This window comes from Peromyscus maniculatus, chromosome 1, assembly GCF_049852395.1.
Source record: "Peromyscus maniculatus bairdii isolate BWxNUB_F1_BW_parent chromosome 1, HU_Pman_BW_mat_3.1, whole genome shotgun sequence".
Lineage (NCBI taxonomy): Eukaryota > Metazoa > Chordata > Mammalia > Rodentia > Cricetidae > Peromyscus > Peromyscus maniculatus.
Window position 1 is genome coordinate 152,131,343 of NC_134852.1, and position 20,354 is coordinate 152,151,696.

At 54.9% G+C, this 20,354-nt stretch overlaps 1 protein-coding gene across 1 annotated transcript in view; it reads left to right on the forward strand.

Moving 5' to 3' along the window:
• Positions 1-14,358, forward strand: part of Muc5ac (mucin 5AC, oligomeric mucus/gel-forming) — a 31,383-nt gene extending 17,025 nt beyond the window's left edge. The window contains exons 31-49 of the mRNA XM_076555264.1: positions 308-6,247; positions 6,471-6,670; positions 6,996-7,170; positions 7,492-7,742; positions 7,842-8,025; positions 8,292-8,490; positions 9,004-9,182; positions 9,552-9,642; positions 9,770-9,870; positions 10,011-10,042; positions 10,530-10,692; positions 11,055-11,159; positions 11,384-11,421; positions 11,956-12,081; positions 12,161-12,259; positions 12,745-12,864; positions 13,061-13,118; positions 13,227-13,335; positions 13,705-14,358. Coding sequence (XP_076411379.1) covers positions 308-6,247; positions 6,471-6,670; positions 6,996-7,170; positions 7,492-7,742; positions 7,842-8,025; positions 8,292-8,490; positions 9,004-9,182; positions 9,552-9,642; positions 9,770-9,870; positions 10,011-10,042; positions 10,530-10,692; positions 11,055-11,159; positions 11,384-11,421; positions 11,956-12,081; positions 12,161-12,259; positions 12,745-12,864; positions 13,061-13,118; positions 13,227-13,335; positions 13,705-13,942 — 8,408 coding nt within the window. The 3' untranslated portion in view covers positions 13,943-14,358. The remainder of the gene's footprint in view (positions 1-307; positions 6,248-6,470; positions 6,671-6,995; positions 7,171-7,491; positions 7,743-7,841; positions 8,026-8,291; positions 8,491-9,003; positions 9,183-9,551; positions 9,643-9,769; positions 9,871-10,010; positions 10,043-10,529; positions 10,693-11,054; positions 11,160-11,383; positions 11,422-11,955; positions 12,082-12,160; positions 12,260-12,744; positions 12,865-13,060; positions 13,119-13,226; positions 13,336-13,704) is intronic.
• The last annotated feature ends 5,996 nt before the right edge of the window (positions 14,359-20,354 follow it).

A 20,354-nucleotide genomic window follows, 5' to 3' on the forward strand; every position in this document is an offset into this window, starting at 1 on the left:
TGTCAGAGTTCCCCCACCCCAAGCTAGTTTTGAGAGGTATAGGTATATAGATTCTGCTCAGGGCATGGCCTTTAGAGGAGATTAATTTGTCTGTTTGTGGGCCCAATATACTCTACTTCTGTCCACCAAGAGGTAGGTTCTGAGAAGACAGGCTAAGTGATGTGGCTCTGATATTCAGTTTTCAAAGTTAGTATGACCATGGTGGTGAGACCCAAGGCAGCTGATGTATGAGGAGGGAGGGTGTGACCAGGGACCAGACAGACAGCACCAAGGCCCTAATGTCCACTCCTGTTACCTTTGTCCACAGTCATGACCTCAATGCCACCCTCCAGCACACATCCCAGCCCTACCCTGAGTGTAGTATACACAGGGTCCCCAAGCAGGGCTGTGTTGACAACCAGCAGCATGTCGTCAGTGAAGACCCCTGCCACTGCCTCGACTGCATCTACTATGGCCTCCACCTCAACCACACCAGGCTGCCAGGAGTGCCACTGGTCTCCCTGGATGGATGTCAGCCATCCTGGACGTGGCATTGACAGTGGTGACTTTGAGACTCTGGAGAACCTCCGTGCCCATGGCTACCAGATCTGCCAAGCACCAAGGGCAGTGGAGTGCCGTGCTGAGGACACCCCTGAGGTGCCGCTTCATGTGCTGGGGCAGCAGGTGGAGTGCAGTACAACTGTAGGGTTGACCTGTCACAACCGGGATCAGGTGTCAAGGCTCTGTGACAACTACCAGATCAGAATTCAGTGCTGTACCCCCATCAGCTGTCCAACCTCCAGTGGTCCTACCCAGACCACCCATTTGATAACCTCCAGGACAGCTACAATGGGGACCACGACCTCCTTAATCCCTGTCACCTCAACTGCCCACACAGAGAGCACAGTTATCTCAGGTCGCTCTACCCATGCTCCAGGTCCTTTCCCCTCTTCCTCACGTCCCTTTTCATCAGCTCCAAGTCCAACTACCCTTGGCCCAGTTAGTTCTACCGCCATTAAAGTAAATCTGTCCACTGCTAGCCCAATGCCACAGCCAACCTCAGCCACATCGTCTGTGTCCATCCCAAGCACAGGGGCCACCACAGCCTCTTTCGAGACTACCCATGAATGCACACAGGAGCTTTGCAGTTGGACTGATTGGATAGATGGCAGCTACCCTAGGCCTGACAGAAACAGTGGTGATTTTGACACTTTCAAAAACCTGAGATCCAAAGGCTACAAGTTCTGTGAGAAGCCTCGAAATGTGGAGTGTAGGGCTCAGTTCTTTCCCAACACTCCACTGGAGGAGCTGGGTCAGGATGTAATCTGTAACCGAGAGGAAGGGTTGATCTGTTTGAACAAAAACCAGCTGCCACCCATTTGTTATAACTATGAGATCCGGATAGAATGCTGTAAGGTGGTGGACCTGTGCTCTACAGCTTCGGCTACCACACTTCCGACCTCACGAGAAATAAGCACAAAAACAAAGACCAACTGGACCACAAGCTTGCATTCCTCTTCCACCAAGGGCACCAGTACTCACTCAGCAACAATACACACAGAGACCTGGGCCACAGACAGTCCACACACAATCACCCAACCAGGGACCACCCACTGCCAGCCACAGTGCAACTGGACCAAATGGTTCGACACTGACTTTCCAGTGCCTGGTCCACATGGAGGGGACCTGGAAACCTACAGCAACATCCTGAGGAGGGGAGAGAGGATCTGCCACTGGCCAGAGGAGATCACACAGCTGGAATGCAGGGCTGAGAACCACCCTGAGATGAGGGTGGAGGATCTGGGTCAGGTGGTCCAGTGTGACCCCACTGTGGGCCTGGTGTGCAGGAACCGGGACCAGAAGGACATCTCTGGGATGTGCCTCAACTATGAGGTGCGAGTGCTGTGCTGCCGCATTCCTGAAGGCTGCCCTGGGACCTCACCTGCCACTCTTTCCAGCACCTCAGGTGAGACTGTCCCCAGCTCAGCTCCTGTCACCACTTCTGTGCATGCAGCAATCAGTACATCCACGCCCCCAACCAGGACAACCATTGTGCAGACAACCAGCACCACCTCCACATCCCAAACCAGCTCAGCCTCTGTTCAGACAGCCAGCACAGTGTCCACCAGGGGGACCAGCACCATCTCTGTGCAGACAGGCAGCACAGTGTCCACCAGGGATACCAGAACCACCTCTGGACATCCAGCCAGCACCATGTCCACCAGGGACACAAGCTCAACCTCTGTGCAGACAGCCAGCACAGTGTCCACCAGGGGCACCAGCACCACATCTGGACAGCCAGCCAGCACCACCTACATACCCCAAACAAGCTCACCCTCTAGAGGAAAATTGAGGACCACCCTCAAAACCCGGACCAGCTCAACCTCTATAGAAAAATCCAGCACCACATCTGAGCAGCCAGCCAGCACCATGTCCACCAGGGACACCAGCACCACCTCTGGACATCCAGCCAGCACCATGTTCACCAGGGACACAAGCTCAACCTCTGTGCAGACAGCCAGCACCACATCCATTCCTGAATCTAAACCAACCTCTGGGCAGCAATCCAGCACTACCTCCACACCCCAAACCAGAACAACACCTATAGGAAAATCCATCACCACATCTGGACAGCCAGCCAGCACCATGTCCACCAGGGACACCAGAACCACCTCTGTGCAGACAGCCAGCACAACATCCATGCCTGAATCCAAACCAACCTCTGGGCAGCCAGTCAGCACCACATCCATGCCCCAAACCAGAACAACACCTATAGGAAAATCCAGCACCACATCTGGGCAGCCATCTAGCACTACCTCTACGTCCCAAACTAGAACAACACCTATTGGAAAATCCAGCACCACATCTGGACATCCAGCCAGCACCATGTTCACCAGGAGCACCAGCACCACCTCTGAGCCTATAGCCAGCACGACATTCATAGGAAAAACCAGTACCATCTCTGTTCCTGGAACCAGAGCCACCTCTGTTCCTACCAGCACCACAGGCCCTGGGTCTCCTTCTGTGGTGACTTCTTTCCCAGGGACTACCCACTGCCAGCCACAGTGCAACTGGACCAAGTGGTTCGACACTGACTTCCCGGTGCCTGGTCCACATGGAGGGGACCTGGAAACCTACAGCAACATCCTGAGGAGGGGAGAGAGGATCTGCCACCGGCCAGAGGAGATCACACAGCTGGAATGCAGGGCTGAGAACCACCCTGAGATGAGGGTGGAGGATCTGGGTCAGGTGGTCCAGTGTGACCCCACTGTGGGCCTAGTGTGCAGGAACCGGGACCAGAAGGACTTCTCTGGGATGTGCCTCAACTATGAGGTGCGAGTGCTGTGCTGCCGCATTCCTGAAGGCTGCCCTGGGACCTCACCTGCCACTCTTTCCAGCACCTCAGGTGAGACTGTCACCAGCTCAGCTCCTGTCACCACTTCTGTGCATGCAGCCATCAGTACGACCATGCCCCGAACCAGGACAACCATTGTGCAGACAACCAGTACCACCTCCACACCCCAAACCAGCTCAGCCTCTGTTCAGACAGGCAGCACAGTGTCCACCAGGGGCACCAGCACCATCTTTGTGCAGACAGCCAGCACAGTGTCTACCAGGGGCACCAGCACCATCTCTGTGCAGACAGCCAGCACCACATCCATGCCTAAACACAGACCAACCTCTGGGCAGCCAGTTAGCACCACCTCCAAACCCCAAACCAGAACAACACCTATAGGAAAATCCAGCACCACATTTGGGCAGACAGCCAGCACCACATCTGGACAGACAGACAGCACCACCTACATACCCCAAACAAGCTCACCCTCTAGAGAAAAATTGAGGACCACCCTCAAAACCCAGACCAGCTCAACCTCTATAGAAAAATCCAGTACCACATCTGAGCAGCCAGCTAGCACCATGTCCACCAGGGACACCAGCACCACCTCTGGACATCCAGCCAGCACCATGTCGACCAGGGACACAAGCTCAACCTCTGTGCAGACAGCCAGCACCACATCCATTCCTGAATCTAAACCAACCTCTTGGCATCAATCCAGCACTACCTCCACACCCCAAACTAGAACAACACCTATAGGAAAATCCATCACCACATCTGGACAGGCAGCCAGCACCATGTTCACCAGGGACACTAGAACCACCTCTGCGCAGACAGCCAGCACCACATCCATTCCTGAATCCAAACCAACCTCTGGCCAGCCATCCAGCACCACCTCCTTGTCCCAAACCAGAGCAACACCTATAGGAAAATCCAGCACCACATCTGGACATCCAGCCAGCACCATGTTCACCAGGAGCACCAGCACTACCTCTGTGCAGACAGCCAGCACAACATTCATAGGAAAAACCAGTACCTTCTCTGTTCCTGGAACCAGAGCCACCTCTGCTCCTGCCAGCACCACAGGCCCTGGGTCTCCTTCTGTGGTGACTTCTTTCCCAGGGACCACCCACTGCCAGCCACAGTGCAACTGGACCAAGTGGTTCGACACTGACTTCCCAGTGCCTGGTCCACATGGAGGGGACCTGGAAACCTACAGCAACATCCTGAGGAGGGGAGAGAGGATCTGCCACCGGCCAGAGGAGATCACACAGCTGGAATGCAGGGCTGAGAACCACCCTGAGATGAGGGTGGAGGATCTGGGTCAGGTGGTCCAGTGTGATCCCACTGTGGGCCTGGTGTGCAGGAACCGGGACCAGAAGGACATCTCTGGGATGTGCCTCAACTATGAGGTGCGAGTGCTGTGCTGCCGCATTCCTGAAGGCTGCCCTGGGACCTCACCTGCCACTCTTTCCAGCACCTCAGGTGAGACTGTCACCAGCTCAGCTCCTGTCACCACTTCTGTGCATGCAGCAATCAGTACATCCACGCCCCGAACCAGGACAACCATTGTGCAGACAACCAGTACCACCTCCACACCCCAAACCAGCTCAGCCTCTGTTCAGACAGGCAGCACAGTGTCCACCAGGGGCACCAGCACCATCTCTGTGCAGACAGCCAGCACCACATCCATGCCTAAACACAGACCAACTTCTGGGCAGCCAGTTAGCACCACCTCCAAACCCCAAACCAGAACAACACCTATAGGAAAATCCAGCACCACATCTGGGCAGCCAGCCAGCACCATGTTCACCAGGAGCACCCGCACCACATCTGGGCAGACAGCCAGCACCACCTACATACCCCAAACAAGCTCACCCTCTAGAGGAAAATTGAGGACCACCCTCAAAACCCAGACCAGCTCAACCTCTGCAGAAAAATCCAGTACCACATCTGAGCAGCCAGCCAGCACCATGTCCACCAGGGACACCAGCACCACCTCTGTGCAGACAGCCAGCACCACATCTATTCCTGAATCCAAACCAACCTCTGGGCAGCAATCCAGCACTACTTCCATACCCCAAACCAGAACAACACCTATCGGAAAATCCATCACTACATCTGGACATGCAGCCAGCACCATGTCCCCCTCTGTGCAGACAGCCAGCACCACATCCATGCCTAAACCCAGACCAACATCTGGGCAGCCAGTCAGCACCACCTCCAAACCCCAAACCAGAACAATACCTATAGGAAAATCCAGCACCACATCTGGGCACACAGCCAGCACCACGTTCACCAGGAGCACCAGCACCACCTCTGTGCAGACAGCCAGCACCACATTCATGGGAAAAATCAGTACCATCTCTGTTCCTGGAACCAGAGCCACCTCTGCTCCTGCCAGCACCACAGGCCCTGGGTCTCCTTCTGTGGTGACTTCTTTCCCAGGGACCACCCACTGCCAGCCACAGTGCAACTGGACCAAGTGGTTCGACACTGACTTCCCAGTGCCTGGTCCACATGGAGGGGACCTGGAAACCTACAGCAACATCCTGAGGAGGGGAGAGAGGATCTGCCACCGGCCAGAGGAGATCACACAGCTGGAATGCAGGGCTGAGAACCACCCTGAGATGAGGGTGGAGGATCTGGGTCAGGTGGTGCAGTGTGACCCCACTGTGGGCCTGGTGTGCAGGAACCGGGACCAGAAGGACATCTCTGGGATGTGCCTCAACTATGAGGTGCGAGTGCTGTGCTGCCGCATTCCTGAAGGCTGCCCTGGGACCTCTGCGACTCCCACTGTGACATCATCCCACAAGCCCTCATTTCCAGTTGTGTCACCCTCATCTGTGTCCCCGTCCTCATTGACCAGCCCTAGAGTCCACTCTACCACCCCTTGTTCCTGCAGCGTGGCAGGCCATTTGTATCCTATTGGTAAGTGAGACATCTTTATGCAGTTTCCCGAGGTACTCCTTACCTTTATTGTCTTCCATTAATGTCTTTGGGTTTGGCAGATGGTGCCGCAATGGCCTTTCAACATTTCTAGTCTTATCCTTCTTTTTAATTGACTGGGAAGTCTTGAGGTTGGCAACCCACTATCTGGGGAGCAGTCTTCTCCAGAGCCTCCCCAACCTCTACATACCTCTTGATCTTGCAGGATCCATCATCTACAACAAGACAGATCTTGATGGCCACTGTTACTATGCCATGTGTAGCCAGGACTGCCAGGTGGTTAGAAGTGTTAGTCAGGACTGCCCCTCCACCACGCCGTCCCCTACACCAGCTCTATTCACATCTACATCTACCACTACACCCGTCATTCATCGGGAGCGGTGCAATGTGGTCCCTCCAAGAATGGTAAGTCTATCTGCTATCCTTCCTGGAGACTGATGGCCACTATGGAGACCTTGGTGAATTTGCAATTATAACTCAACGTAAGTTCTCAGGAAGAACAGCAGCCACCGTTGACACAGGGTGAGCTTTGGGCTGGGTCTTTTTATGGCTTTGCATGTCTGGTATGTCTGGTTCATCAGTGTTGCATTGATAGTTGGGTGTTGAGGCTGGAGGTTAAAATTCCCCCTCAATGAGGGGAAAGGTGGCAGAGGTGATGGTATACCCCTGAGAACTGAAGGGGGATCCCATGGCCCAGGACTCAGACCCACAGCTGGCTTTGTTTCTGCAGAAAGGGGACATCTGGCACATGCCTAATTGCTCCCAAGCCACCTGTGAGGGCAACAATGTCGTCTCCCTGAGCCCACGCCAGTGCCCAGAAGTGAAAGCACCATCTTGTGCCAACGGCTACCCACCTGTGAAGGTGGATGACCAGGATGGTTGCTGCCAGCACTTCCAGTGCCAGTGTGAGTGGGGATAGTGACAGAGGAGGAGAGAATGAGGTGGACACCAGGAAAGAGTTTCCATTATCAGGTCAGGGATGGGCATGTCAAGTGGAGATAACTGAGTCCCAGAGCCATAGAGCCCAGTGGGAGAAGAGGAGGGTTCTCTGCGTCTCAGAATCCCAGCAGCTTATGAAGGACCTGTCAGTCAAGTCTAAAGGGACTATGCATATGTGTCACAAGGGTACAGCAGTCTCAAGAGTTCCCGATTTGGAGGCAGTGGGGGAGGGGTTGGACCCGCTGGATGAGAGCCAGTTTATAAGGTAAGCTACCTCCCCCCACCAGGTGTTTGCAGCGGCTGGGGTGATCCCCACTACATCACGTTTGATGGCACTTACTACACTTTTCTGGATAACTGCACATATGTGCTGGTGCAGCAGATCGTGCCTGTGTTTGGACACTTCCGTGTGCTCATCGACAACTACTTCTGTGACCCCGGAGACAGTGTTTCTTGCCCGCAGTCCATCATCGTGGAGTACCACCAGGACCGCGTGGTGCTGACCCGCAGGCCGGTTGATGGGATCATGACTAACCAGGTGGACATGCCCTCCTGTGTGTGTTTGGAGGGGGTTGTAGCAGGCTTGGTCTAGGTTGAGGACCCTAACTCTAAACTTCCTTCTACTATCTGTATCCAGATCATCTTCAACAACAAGGTAGTCAATCCTGGCTTCCAGCAGAATGGCATTATCGTCTCCCGCGTGGGTATCAAGATGTATGTGACCATCCAGGAGATTGGTGTCCAGGTCATGTTCTCAGGCCTCATCTTCTCAGTTGAGGTGCCCTTCAACATGTTCGCCAACAACACAGAGGGCCAATGTGGTAAGCTCACTCTGGGTATTGTTTGGGTATTAGGAGCAGCTTCTCCATGGGCCTGGAGGGGTTTCTGAATGTGCACACATGTGGTTCACATCTACTTTGTTCCACGGTGACTTCCCTGTACACTGGGAACCAAATTGGCTTATGGGAGAGTCAGGCACACAGGAGAGGATATGAGACAGGGTGCCAAGCACCTTGACCCTCAGCAAGAGCACACCAGGCACAGCTCTGCTGCCCCGCGGGCTGGCTGACCCTTGTCTCACCCGCAGGCACGTGTACCAATGACCAAAAGGATGAGTGCCGCCTGCCGGGAGGGGCACTAACCTCTTGTTCTAAGATGGCCCCCCACTGGAAGGTCCCCAACCAGCCTTCCTGCCAAGGACCTCCTCCAACATCAACTTCAGTGGTACCCAGTCCTTCGCAGGCTCCATGCCCACCATCACCAATCTGTGAGCTCCTCCTAAGCAAGTAAGATTCCAGAAAGTGGGGGTAACCTTGCTGGTTCCATCTGCCAAAAGCTACCCAGTCCTCAAATGGCTCCTAAGAAAAGTGAGGTCAGCCTTGTTCTAGGGTCTGGGCACTGTCTCTAGGGATCTTGTCAGATAGTCATCGCTGCTGGCATGCTGCTGCTGCACACCTGGCGGTGGCTAGGTTGGCTCATCTCTGGAGTGCTCTATCAGTTCCTCTCACTGATACAAGCTCAGTCACTGCCTGCACCTGGGCATCGCGCAGCGTTCCAGAATAAGGGAGGCTGAGGGGAGAGACATTTGCAGGAAGCGGCGCTCTGGCTGATACCTTTCCTGGCACGCACACAGAAGTGGGATGTCCCTTGGTTTGGAAGACAGACTCACAGGTGCTAAGTCATTGTCCAGAACCTCACCTCCAAGGAGATGCCACAGATCTGGAAGCCCCCACTGTGAGTGGTAACCCAAGTATAATGGATGCTACACACCACCTGTGTCTGTCTTCGCCCACCCACAGTCTCTTCCAGTCCTGCCATGACATCATCCCTCCGCTGGCATTCTACGAAGGCTGCTTATTCGACTCCTGCCATGGGTTGACCTTGGAGGTGGTGTGCTCAGCCCTCGAGCTCTACGCATCACTCTGTGCAGCCCAAGGCCGGTGCATCCCCTGGAGAAGCCAGACCAACAATACCTGTCGTGAGTGCCCAGCCAGGCCGCCTTCCTGTCCTCTGTTGTGAGAATTTAGAGGCTCTAGGCAGAAGCCTGGGAGAGGAGGAGGACACGAAGCCTTATGGCCATTCTTCCCTGAAGGGAAAAGCCCCGGGCTTTGGGTTTGTTTTCAGGAAAGGGGGATTATCCAAATGGAAGTATCTGTGGACTTAGGGCCTGGGGTGCTGGCTGTCTTGGACAAGCTATAGAGCGAAGGACCTGGGGGCGTGGGGCAGGTTGTAATGGCTATTGAAGGCTTCTGAGTGGGTGTCAACACTCAGCAGTGGCTGGAGCTTGGAGGATCCCAGAAATGGGGCCTTGAAATGGCTTCTCAGGGGTGGCTTTCTCTCCACGCAGCATTCACCTGCCCTGATAACAAAGTATACCAGCCATGTGGCCCAACCAACCCTCAATACTGCTATAGGAATGATGACATCAGCACCAGCTTGTAAGTGCTAGCCCTCTGTTCACAGGGCTGATAAGCCCTGGGAATCTACTTCTGTCACTTGGCTTTCTTAGGCTGGGTTCTTTCTTACTTGGGGGTGAAGGGCCCACCAATTCTCTGTTTCTTGCAGGACCCTTCAAGAAGCTGGCCCCTTCACAGAGGGCTGCTTCTGCCCAGACAACATGACACCTTTCAGTACTAATGATTCAATCTGCGTGCCTTCCTGCCAATGTATGTCCCCACGGCATGTAATGGGGGGTTTGGAGGGCCAGGATGTGGCTTGACCCCAGATCCCACTATGGTACCCAACATGGGTCCTGTTCCTGCCCCATCCCTCTGGCCACCCAAAATGACAGGACCTCTCTCTACAGGGTGTCTGGGGCCTCATGGAGAACCTGTGGAGGTAGGTACAAATGGTGGTGGTTCTTGGGGGGCCAGAGCCTGCGGCGGGAGGTTCTGGAAACAAAGGCCATGCAAGGCTGTGGTGGGGCTTTCTTCGTGTGCCAAAGGCCAGATGAAGGCAGGGAGAGTGCCAGGGTCCCAACAGGATCCAGAAAGGCCTTCTCTGCCATGCCTGTGCTTTGGAGCTGCTGGGTGTCTCATGAGGACTGGTCAGTCCTGTCCTTCCCTGGGACTCCTTCTTTCCTGAAGAGATGTGTGATGAGGTGGAGGGGAAGGGCTGCCCACCAGACAAAGCCCTTCTCTCCCCTCTGCTCCTGGCCTCTGTGCCTGGACTTCAGGGCCTCAGGCCTTGCACTCCTAAAGCCCTCTCCCCCAGACTTGCTGCACAGCCCCTCAGCGCATGTGAGACCTGAATACGAGGCTTGGGTGTAGCTGCCCTTGGGCTGAGCAGCTCACTCACAGGCCAGGCCCGTGTCCTTCTCCCATAGCCGGGCCACACCATCAGCATCGGCTGCGAGGACTGCACCTGCAGGGAAGCCACACTGACCTGCCAAAGGAAGCCCTGTCCCCAGACCACCTGTCCAGAGCCTGGCTTTGTGCCGGTGCTTGAAGGCCTGGAGGCTGGCCAGTGTTGTCCCCAGTTCAGCTGTGGTGAGCCTTTGCTACTGTCTCCACACCCGTAGGTAGGACTATCTCCTGAGGAGCCATAGGCACACTGGGTCAGCAGCCAGCTCTGCGGACATGGTCCCAGGAGGAAGGGAGTAGACACCATCCCTCCCCAGGCTTTGTACATTGCTTGAGTACAGGGAGCCTGCTGGGTCCTGACCTGGCAATGTCCTAGCAGGTGCTCTTTAGGTGTGTGTGGTGGAGACTCCTCTGTCCAGCCTGACCAGAGCCTGCTCCTGGGGTCCTGGGGACTGTCATGACATCCTGTGGTGGGGTAGGCCCTTGGGACAGAAAAGAAGCAGGTACAGGGCAAGCCCAGCCCCTGACAGCAGCTTTCTCTATCACAGCCTGCAACTTCAGCCACTGCCCTCCTCCTCTGCACTGCCCGGAGAATTCCAGCCTGGTGGTCACATACGAGGAGGGAGTTTGCTGCCCAAGCCAAACCTGCAGCAGTGAGTGTCCCCGACCCTTGCACCAAGTCACACCGGGGCCTGGAATTTCCCAGGGGACCAGCCCGATGAAGCCACTGGTGGTTGGAGATGGGTTGGTGTTGCTTGGCGTGGAGCCCTTGGTGGGAAGGTAGCCCGAGGTGTTGCAGTAACTAGCAGCAGTTGATGTAGGCGTCAGGCTGTGCCCTTGCAAGGCCCAGGCTACAGCCAGGATGTCTCTTGGACAGGTCGGAAGGGCTGTGAAGTCAACGGGACTCTCTACCAGGTAGGAACCACTGGTGCTCAGGCCTGGCAGCCTACAGCGGTTGAGCTTCCCATTTGGGGTGCTCCTTGAGCCCCGTGATCTGAGAAGCTGAGGAGTTCTTAAGCCGCTGTAGACCCTGGCACAGAGCTCCTGCACAGACCAACGACACAAACCTCTGTGGATGTAGCTCAGAGCAGTGCAGTTAAGGTTGGCCCCAGGATCCTTGAAGCTGCCAGTACCTGGTGTCCGGGCCCATCGGGACTCTAGCAGCTCTTGGTCCCCTGAAATCACCCTGGGTATGGCAGCACCTCACTTCCCCCACACCAATTCTCCAAGTATGTAGTATCTTGGGTCCCCTGACATAGAGACACAGTTACAAGCTCCGCCCTGGGACAGCACCCGAGTTAGGATCTCTTCACCATGAGGTAACGTTAAGGATCATCTCCGAGAGAATGGGTCAGCTTGGTGGGCAGCTGGGGCAACCGGCCAGTCAGAGTATAGGGCAGGTCTCTTCCCAGCTTGAGTCCACTAATGCCCAGCCCTGACTCTCCCCAGCCTGGTGCTGTGATCTCCTCCAGCCTGTGTGAAGCATGCTTGTGTGAGGCCCCCAGCAATTTCCATTCAGATGTCTTTGTGGTCCGCTGTGAGAATAAGCTCTGCAGCAACATCCAGTGCCCTCAGGTGAGTCCTGGCCCCAGTCCTGCTCTCTCCACCCTGTGCCAATGGCCTGAATTCAGGTGGCATACCATTCTTCCTTCAGGGCTTTGAGTACCAGGTCAAGCCAGGGCAGTGCTGTGGCCAGTGTATACAGAAGGGCTGCCTCGTTAAAAACAGCAACAGCTCCACCTACTTCTACCTCGTGAGTACCTGGGACTGTGCTAGGTGACCTCAGAAAGGGGAATAGATGGTAGGAACAGCAGACCACAGGCTCTGCAAAGGCTCCACACAGGCTGGGACAAAGCCACCACACGCTCCAAGGAACTACGAAAAGTCCCAGGCCCAGGTACAGAGAGCACAAAACAGACAGCATTTGAACTGCCCCCTGCCTCCCCTGCCCCCCCCCTAGGTCCCCCCCCACACACTACTGGCCGGTATGTCTCTTGGACGGGTTGGAAAGGCCGGGGCACTGGACCCTGAGTGGCCTAAATCCTGGAGGCTCAGGGATGATCAGGCAGGGTCTTGGGGTCTCCAGGCTGAATAGGCAGAGTCCTGAATCTTGGGGGCACTTGGGACGCTATCTCTGGCAAACATAGGCCTGGCCTATGCCAGTGTCTCCCTAGAAGACGATAGGCTGGGGGGAGTCAGAGGATGAGCACTCACTATGCAGACGGGGCCTCCTTTCAGCCTGGTGAGTCCTGGCCGGAACCTGAGGACCCCTGTGTGACTCATAAGTGTGAGCAGCTTCAAGATGTATTCACGGTTGTGACGATGAAGAAGGAGTGCCCCAAGATCGACTGTCCACCGGTAAGTTTGGGCTTCCCCACTCCAGCCGAGGAGGCAGCTCACCTGGAGATGAGGGGGAGGCCAGCATGGCCATCAGGCTTGTCCCCTCCGAGGAGGGCCATCCCCACTACTCTTCACATTTGGCCCCATGAGCCGTTCCTCCATTTCCGGACGCCTCGTTGCCCCTGGCATTCACAATGGTCCGTTGTTGGCACAGGGCCACGCTCAGCTGAGAGAAGATGGTTGCTGCTATGACTGTCTCCTACCCCAGCAGAGTAAGTGGGGGCGGGGGCTCTGACAAGGAAAGGGTTGATCCCAGCCTGGAGCACCCAGGAAATGACTGAGCAGACACTGACCCTCTGCCTCACTTCCTGTCCTCCCAGAATGCACTGTACACCAAAGACAGCAGATCATCCGTCAGCAAAACTGCAGCTCTGAGGGACCAGTGAGCCTCACCTACTGCCAGGGCAACTGCGGGGACAGCACCTCCATGTATGCACCCCGAGCCCCGGGGAGCCTCAGGGGATGGTGTTCAGAGATGCAACGGGCGGTGGGGGTGGGGTGGGGGGTGGGGTGCACTCAGCTCCAGAAGCAGGGCAGAGAGGGCCAGAACCAGGAGGGTGAGAAAGAGGCGGCAATGACCTGCTGAGCTTCTGGATGCAGACTTAGGACGCCTGGTGGCCAAGGGCAGCTGTGGCTGAAACGTTTGCCCCAGGGCCATTGGCAAGTGAGAGGGGTAGGGTTTTGTACACAGGGTGACAAAGACCTCGGGAGCTTGGCACTGTGCTCACTGGACACGGAGCCCGTGGCAGGTGCAGGCAGCTCCCGGCAGGGCCGGGTGCTGAGCAGATCTACCCACAGGTACTCCCTGGAGGCCAACACAGTGGAACACAAGTGTGAGTGCTGCCAGGAGCTGCAAACCTCGCAGAGGAGTGTGACGCTGCGCTGTGATGACGGCTCCAGCCGCACCTTCAGCTACACCCAGGTTGAGAAGTGTGGCTGCCTGGGCCAGCGGTGCCATGCTCTAGGTGACACAAGCCACCCAGAGTCCCCAGAATCAGAGTCCAAGTCCAAGGGAAGTAAGGAACATGGCCAGTAGTCGGCATTCAGGGCCAGCGAGGAGGTGCATGGGCCTTCCCAGTAAACTGAGCAGCACTGCTGTCCCAACACTCCGCCCCAAAGTCCTCCTGAGGCCAGCAGGACACATGCTGCTTGTTCAAGTGGCTTGAATTCCAGACCTTCTACCTACCCAGCACTTTCTCTTCAAGAGGGACATCAACCTCAGCTGTCCTTGGAGGTGGGAGAGGTCCTATCCACCGATTAGGAGCATGAGGACCACTGGACTCCTTTGGAAAGAACTTCAGTATCATCAAAGGATCCCATGAATGAATCACCTGAATGCAGTATCATCTATCTGCTTGGCTTCACTCCCACCTCAGCCCTGCACCTGTGCCCCCTTTCAGAAAATGGCCAATTTGTTTTATAAATACACTCAGAGCATTTGTGGATTCTCTCTGTGTGTGTGTGTGCTATTTTTAAAACATGTCCATAGATATAGGAACTGAACAAAGACAGGCCTGGACTTCAGGGGGCCTTATACTTCAGGCTGTTCACTAGGGGCTTGGCAGCCTGGTGAGGGCCACTAGGGAGTTCTCTGCCTCTATTTGCTGGGAGGATATATCCTAAAGGTGACAATTAGTACACAGAGGCTAACTAGGGCCTGGGTGATGCTCACAGTCAGAGCATCCTGGGAGAGGATGATGAGGAAGAGAATGAATGAGTGAGTGAATTAGTGAATGAGAGAGTGAATTAGTGAGTGAGTAAGTGAATGAGTGAGTAAATAAGGAAGTGAGTGATGGAGTAAGTAAATTAGTGAGTGAATGTGTGAATGGATGAATGAGTGAGTGAATGAACTAGTGACTGAGGAGATTAGTGAATGAGTGGATAAGTGAGTGACTGATAGAATTAGTGAGTGAGTACATGAATAATGAAGTGCTTGAATGATGGAGGGAGTGAATGAGTGTACAAGCGATTGAGTGGCTAGGTAAGTGAACTAGGGAGTAAGTGGATGAATGATTGAATAAATGAGTGAACGAATTAATGTATAAGTGAGCAAATGGATGGACAGATGAATGAGGGAGTGAGCCAATGAATGAATCAATGGATTAATGTGTGTTAATCAATGGATTAGTGTGTGAGCGGATGAAGGCATGGATGGCCAAGTGGTTGAATGAATGAGTAAGTGCATGAATTTATGAATGATTGAAAGGGACCTGGTGGTGACCAGGCTGAGCCAAGCAAGTCTGGGTAGCCCACTGTCGAGAGAGAGAGGCCTGAAGTGGGGCTGAATAGCCCATGGGCAGGTCCAGGATCATGCGCATACCACGCTCCAGTGCTCAGGAGCTCCGGACCTCATCAAGAGCAGGCCCGTGGAAGGCAGCGGGGCGAGTGTCCCCAGAGCAGACACTAGGTGGGTGAGATGTCAGGCTTTGGGACCCAGACATTTGCTAGGAGGCTGGAGCTCTATCTTGACAGGACAGGAGATAAACAGCTAGACCTCTTTTGATGCCTGGAGGCATCCTGGGGCTCAGGCTAGGGTCCTCAGACCTGTGGTCGCTGGGCAGGTGTAGAGTGAATGGAGTGGGGTGTGGTCAGACTATCTAACTATCTCTGGTGTGGTATGAGGGGAGGAACACAGTTTTCATGTCCAGGTCTTTGTCTCACCCAGCAAGGCAGCATGCTGGTGGCCAGCATAGTATACATGGGAATCCGGACTCACGTATCCAAGCCCAGTCTCCAGGAATTCAATGTCCATTGCTTCTATTTTATGCTGCCTCAGATATAAGAGCCAGGCTCAGCTGGGTCTGGTCTGGGGCCCAGTGACCTGCAACCCTTCACGACCTGATGGGAAACCAGCTTTTGGGAGTTCAGTTGTGTTCCTCAAAGCCACCAGAAGGTGGTGCACACCTAGTTCTGCACCTTTGGGCTTTTGTTCTTGGGTGGACTGTCCCTTGAGGACAGCCCAAAGCAGAACTGAAGTCCAAGAGGGGACAGGAATTTCCCAGGGTCTCAGGGCTGCAGGGTCTGAGAGAGAGAGTGTAAGGACAGCCCTTCAGTTCTTTTCGAGCATTCCCACTGGACAGCAAGCTTTGGATTCAGCCAGAGAACGGTCTGTCTGCCCTGCTGGTCAAGGCTTGGGCTGGTCCCTAAGGCAACCTCCAGGTCCATTCTGCCTGAATATAGTCTTCAAGCTTAGGGAATCAGGGTCACAAGAGATACATCCAGTGTCCATCAGGTCCCCAGGTCACAAAGGGTTTTGTCCTAATGGCAGTCCCCTCAATATTTCCTGGCATTGGGTTTCAGGCAGACAAGTGCCCGCTTGCACAATATTAGGGGTTCCAGACTTCCCCTAGGTGAGTCCTACAGCTGCCCTGCTTGCTTGGGCTATTTACTTCCAGAGGTGTGAGCTGCCCCAAGGCTTGATTCCTATCCATGACCAGTGCTGAGAGGGGCCCTCCCTGGCTAAGACCCTGTGACCTTTGGTGCAGGCAGGAAGCATATCCTGTGAACCCTGAGGCTGGCTCTGCAGGTCTGCTCTGGCTCACCCCACTGACCTCTTAGTGGCTGCCAGTCCCTAATCAGCGTCATTGCCCCTGGAGAGGATCAGGTATCCCAGAGAGCCGCCTCTTCCTCTCAGAGTGGGGTAGTACGGTGGTGACTAATCCCCTAACTCTTGGAGTACCCGTAGGCTGCGGTCCTCCCTCGGCGTCACTTCTGCCTAGAACCATGGCAGGTGTGCTGGCAGGAAGCAACCAGATCGCATGGCCCTGGGTGGGAGTGGTTACCTTCCTTACCCGCACACCCCTGCTCACCGCAGCCTCAGCCGAATTGTGCAATGCATTGTTTCTGGAAAGAGCTGAAGAGCGGGACAGGGGCCCACACACCCCTTGGTGGTAGTCTTCACCCTGACTACAAGGGTAACCCCTTGACTCCACACCCCAGACTTTACGTGGAATGGGGCAAGAAAACCTTTTACTGCTAAAATATCTGAATGAGGGGCCCCATTGACCTGGGCTGGCCCCAGCTGCTCTGGAGGGCATGAGGTCTTGAGAAGGACTAACTTTAGGGGCTGTGTAGGAGGCACCACATTGAATTCCACCCTCCATGTTTTGAGAGCTTTCAAGTTGAGAACTGGATAGGCAGAGGGCAGGGCAGGCTCCTGGCTGACCCCTCACCCAGCCAGCACCTTGCTTTCACCCACAATGGGAAGCCTGCTTAGTCTGAGGCCAGAGCCAAGGTGCAGTTCCTGTCCTGGGAAGGTGGGGTGGAAAGGGAAGCCCTGTCTAGAGGTCTATGGGCAAGAGGGAGCTATACAAAGCTGGGAGGGGAGGGTGGTCCACCGAGGTCAGAGGTCAGAGGCCTCCTCAGGTCCCATTGCCTAACTCCAGTTGACCTGCGGTCTTCCAAAGGTTAAGATAATGATGGGTTGGTACTTGACGCTGTGCTTATGTCCAGAAGTAGGGAGAGACCCCCTCGGTGCTTCTACAGGCAAGCAAAAAGTGCTTCTGTCCTCAAGTCACAAGGTAAGATGACCAGAAGTGGACCCTAGAGCAGGCATGTGCAGACATGCTCAGCCACCATAGTGGCGGCCATAGTTACCCCATCTCCACTTCTGAGGCTGTTCAGATCCCTAAGCCCACCCTATAGGCCATACTCTGGTCTGCCCCTGAGGCCCCATTGCTGAGTGCCGGATTTCTGGGCCTGGGCGGGAATGTCAGGTAGAGTATAGGCACGCAATTGTCCTCAAGACAGATCACAGTTGACACAGCCAAGTGTAAACCTATCTTCCTTCAAGGCAAACAGCTTGGGGTTCTGTGACACTCCAGGCCAGCAGCCAGCAAGCAGTGCCCAAGCCCACTTTACCAGCAACAGGTCCCCAGGCCTGTGCCCAGCTCAGTCTACCTGGCAGTATCCTTGTGTAGTGTCTCAGCCCATGGCCCCATGTAAGAGTACAAAAGGTTCCAGCCTTAGAGGTGCAAACTCCAGAGGTCCTAGTCTGAGCACGGGACACTGAGGGGCACAGAGGTGTCTAAGGGCACCTGCTAGGACAGCCTCACTGCACTCACACCCCGGCTCCTTTCCAGTCCCTCCACCCAGAGGAGCCCTCACAGGGCCCAGACAGCACCTCGGCTGTGCTTCAGAGCTGGGTAAGCCCCCGAGAAGCCCACACCTCTGTCTTGTCCCAGGGAAGACAGACACCTTATCTCACATACTGAAACACAGCCCAGGGGGTCAGATGTTTCTGTCATTTCTGGAATCGGATTTCTTCCTGCACCCCAACCAGTTCCATCAGGATAGGGGCAGCTTCCTCCCCACACAGTCTGGCTCAGCATGAAGCAAGGTCTGGGGTTTCCTCTGTGAGTAGATCAGTTCCTAGTGGCCTACTGCCAGACAAGCTCCCACAGTCTGATTGACGCTGTGCCCGTCTTTAGCAGGTAACTCCTGAGCCTCAAGGTTCTACAAAAGATAAGCACCCCTGAGACTCCCTTTCCTGCTGTGAGCCCTGGGGGAAGTGGGAAGAAGGCCCCCAGTATAGAAATCATGTACTTAGAATGTGCCCTGGGCCCTTGTTCCTGGTACCCTGCTAAGGTACCTGCCAGGACCACAGCCTGTGTTAGCTTAGGAAACCCTTGGCAGCTCTTTGAGACCTGGGATACTAAACAGCTGTTCTGAGATTGTATCCACACCTCCAAACTATCTGTGCAGTGACGATTGGGCTGGTTTGCAAATTCTGCTTTTAGAGAGCTCAGTGTCATAGCTCACTTGTTTGCAGGTGGGGGTGTGTCCAGTCATACCTGTAGGTCCCAGGCTGATATATGGATGTGGATGCTTAGGCTCACCTGGACAGTCTTGGCTCTTCAGGAAGGGACTTCGTTCATTCCTTAGGCAGTAACATATTTACTCCTCTTCTTAAGGAGGGGCGTGACAGTAGCTCTAAGCTGACCATCTCTGGACCTCAGCTGGCAGCCCCTCTCCAGACATAGGAGTCTGAGCTGAATGGGCAAGAGACCCCGTGACTAAGTCATCCCTTTAGGTATCTACTGTATCCTTTGGGCTTTCTCATGATGATGCTGGGAACAACTCAGAACATGCTGGCCTCAGGCAGTCTGATCCTGTGTCCCAGGAGCATGGACACATGGCTAATGGGCCCCTTCCTTGCTCCTTTCCAAACACTGTCCATGTCCCTCCTGTGGGGGTTCACATGAGAGGACCCTGGGACAGGAAACACCTGAACGTGATAGTGGAGGACTTTTCTGGGCTCACGTCTCTGACAAGAGACCAGTTGTGCAGGCAGTCTATGCCTTCCCTTTCCCAGTGCCCAGATCTGCATGGGGTGTGTCCTTTGGCTGGGTTGGGGCTTCCATAGCCCAGTCACCACGGGGGCCCTGAGACTAGGTTGTATGAGCTTGTTGGGGAGAGGCCAGTGCAGCCTGGGTGTGGGAGTCTAGCTGGCTTTTGTATCAGACATCTCTCTCAGCACAGGGCCATGGAGGGAGGGGGTCACCGGCCTCTCAGCAAACCTCGAGGGTAGCAAGTCAACAACAGGGTTCCTGGAGGGGAGGGAAGGGCCTGTTTGTCCACTTGGCATCTCTGTTCAGGAACAGGACACCGAGGCCCTGCTCTTGTTTGCTTCTCCCTCAATCTGCCTAATCCTGAGCAAACCCGGTGGCAGGGGGCTGCTTCTCACCTTTTCCTCTACACCAACCCCTCACTTGTCCCAACCTGCCCATCGGTGCCAGGGCTGGACTGCCCAACTTTGGAGAGCCATCGCAAGGCCTTGGCCCTGGGTAGGCATGTTGGAAATGGGAAGGGGCACTAGGCCATGGCTGGGACACCTGAACACCTGCCCCATCCACTAGCTGTCTCAGCCTCCTGTGCCACCCACTCCTGGATTTCAGCCTGGAGACATAATCCTCCTCCTCTTCGGAGACCTTACTTTCTCCCTGGCCCTTGTCTAGACCTCACCTGGGCATCCATGTCCAGGTGAGGCTTGTGGCTGCCCCTCTCTACCCTTCTATCCACCTGTTCTCCAAAGCACAGGCAACACAAGGCATCCTGAGGGACTTTTTTTTTTTATCTTGATAGGGTTTTGAATTTCCAGGTATGCTGCGAAAAAATAGAACCAAGAGCTCCCACGTGCTCCCTCCCTGGATTCACCAATGTGTGCTTTGCTGTGTGCGTCACCTTGTGCTTACATACGCACTCTGTATGTACATATTCCTTCTTTTTGAACCACCAGAGTTTAAGACGTGTGCCCCTTCACCGGGTAGATATGGGTGTGTCTTCCTGGAACCAGGGTGGGGATCATACCAGAGGAGTTCAGTTGGCCACAGTGTCACCATTCACCTGTTTGACTTCTACCCTGTGGCTCCGGTTGCCATCATAGCTGTTCACTCCCATACTGAGCCTCTCATCTTGTCCTCTGTACCCTACACCCCAACCTGCTCATT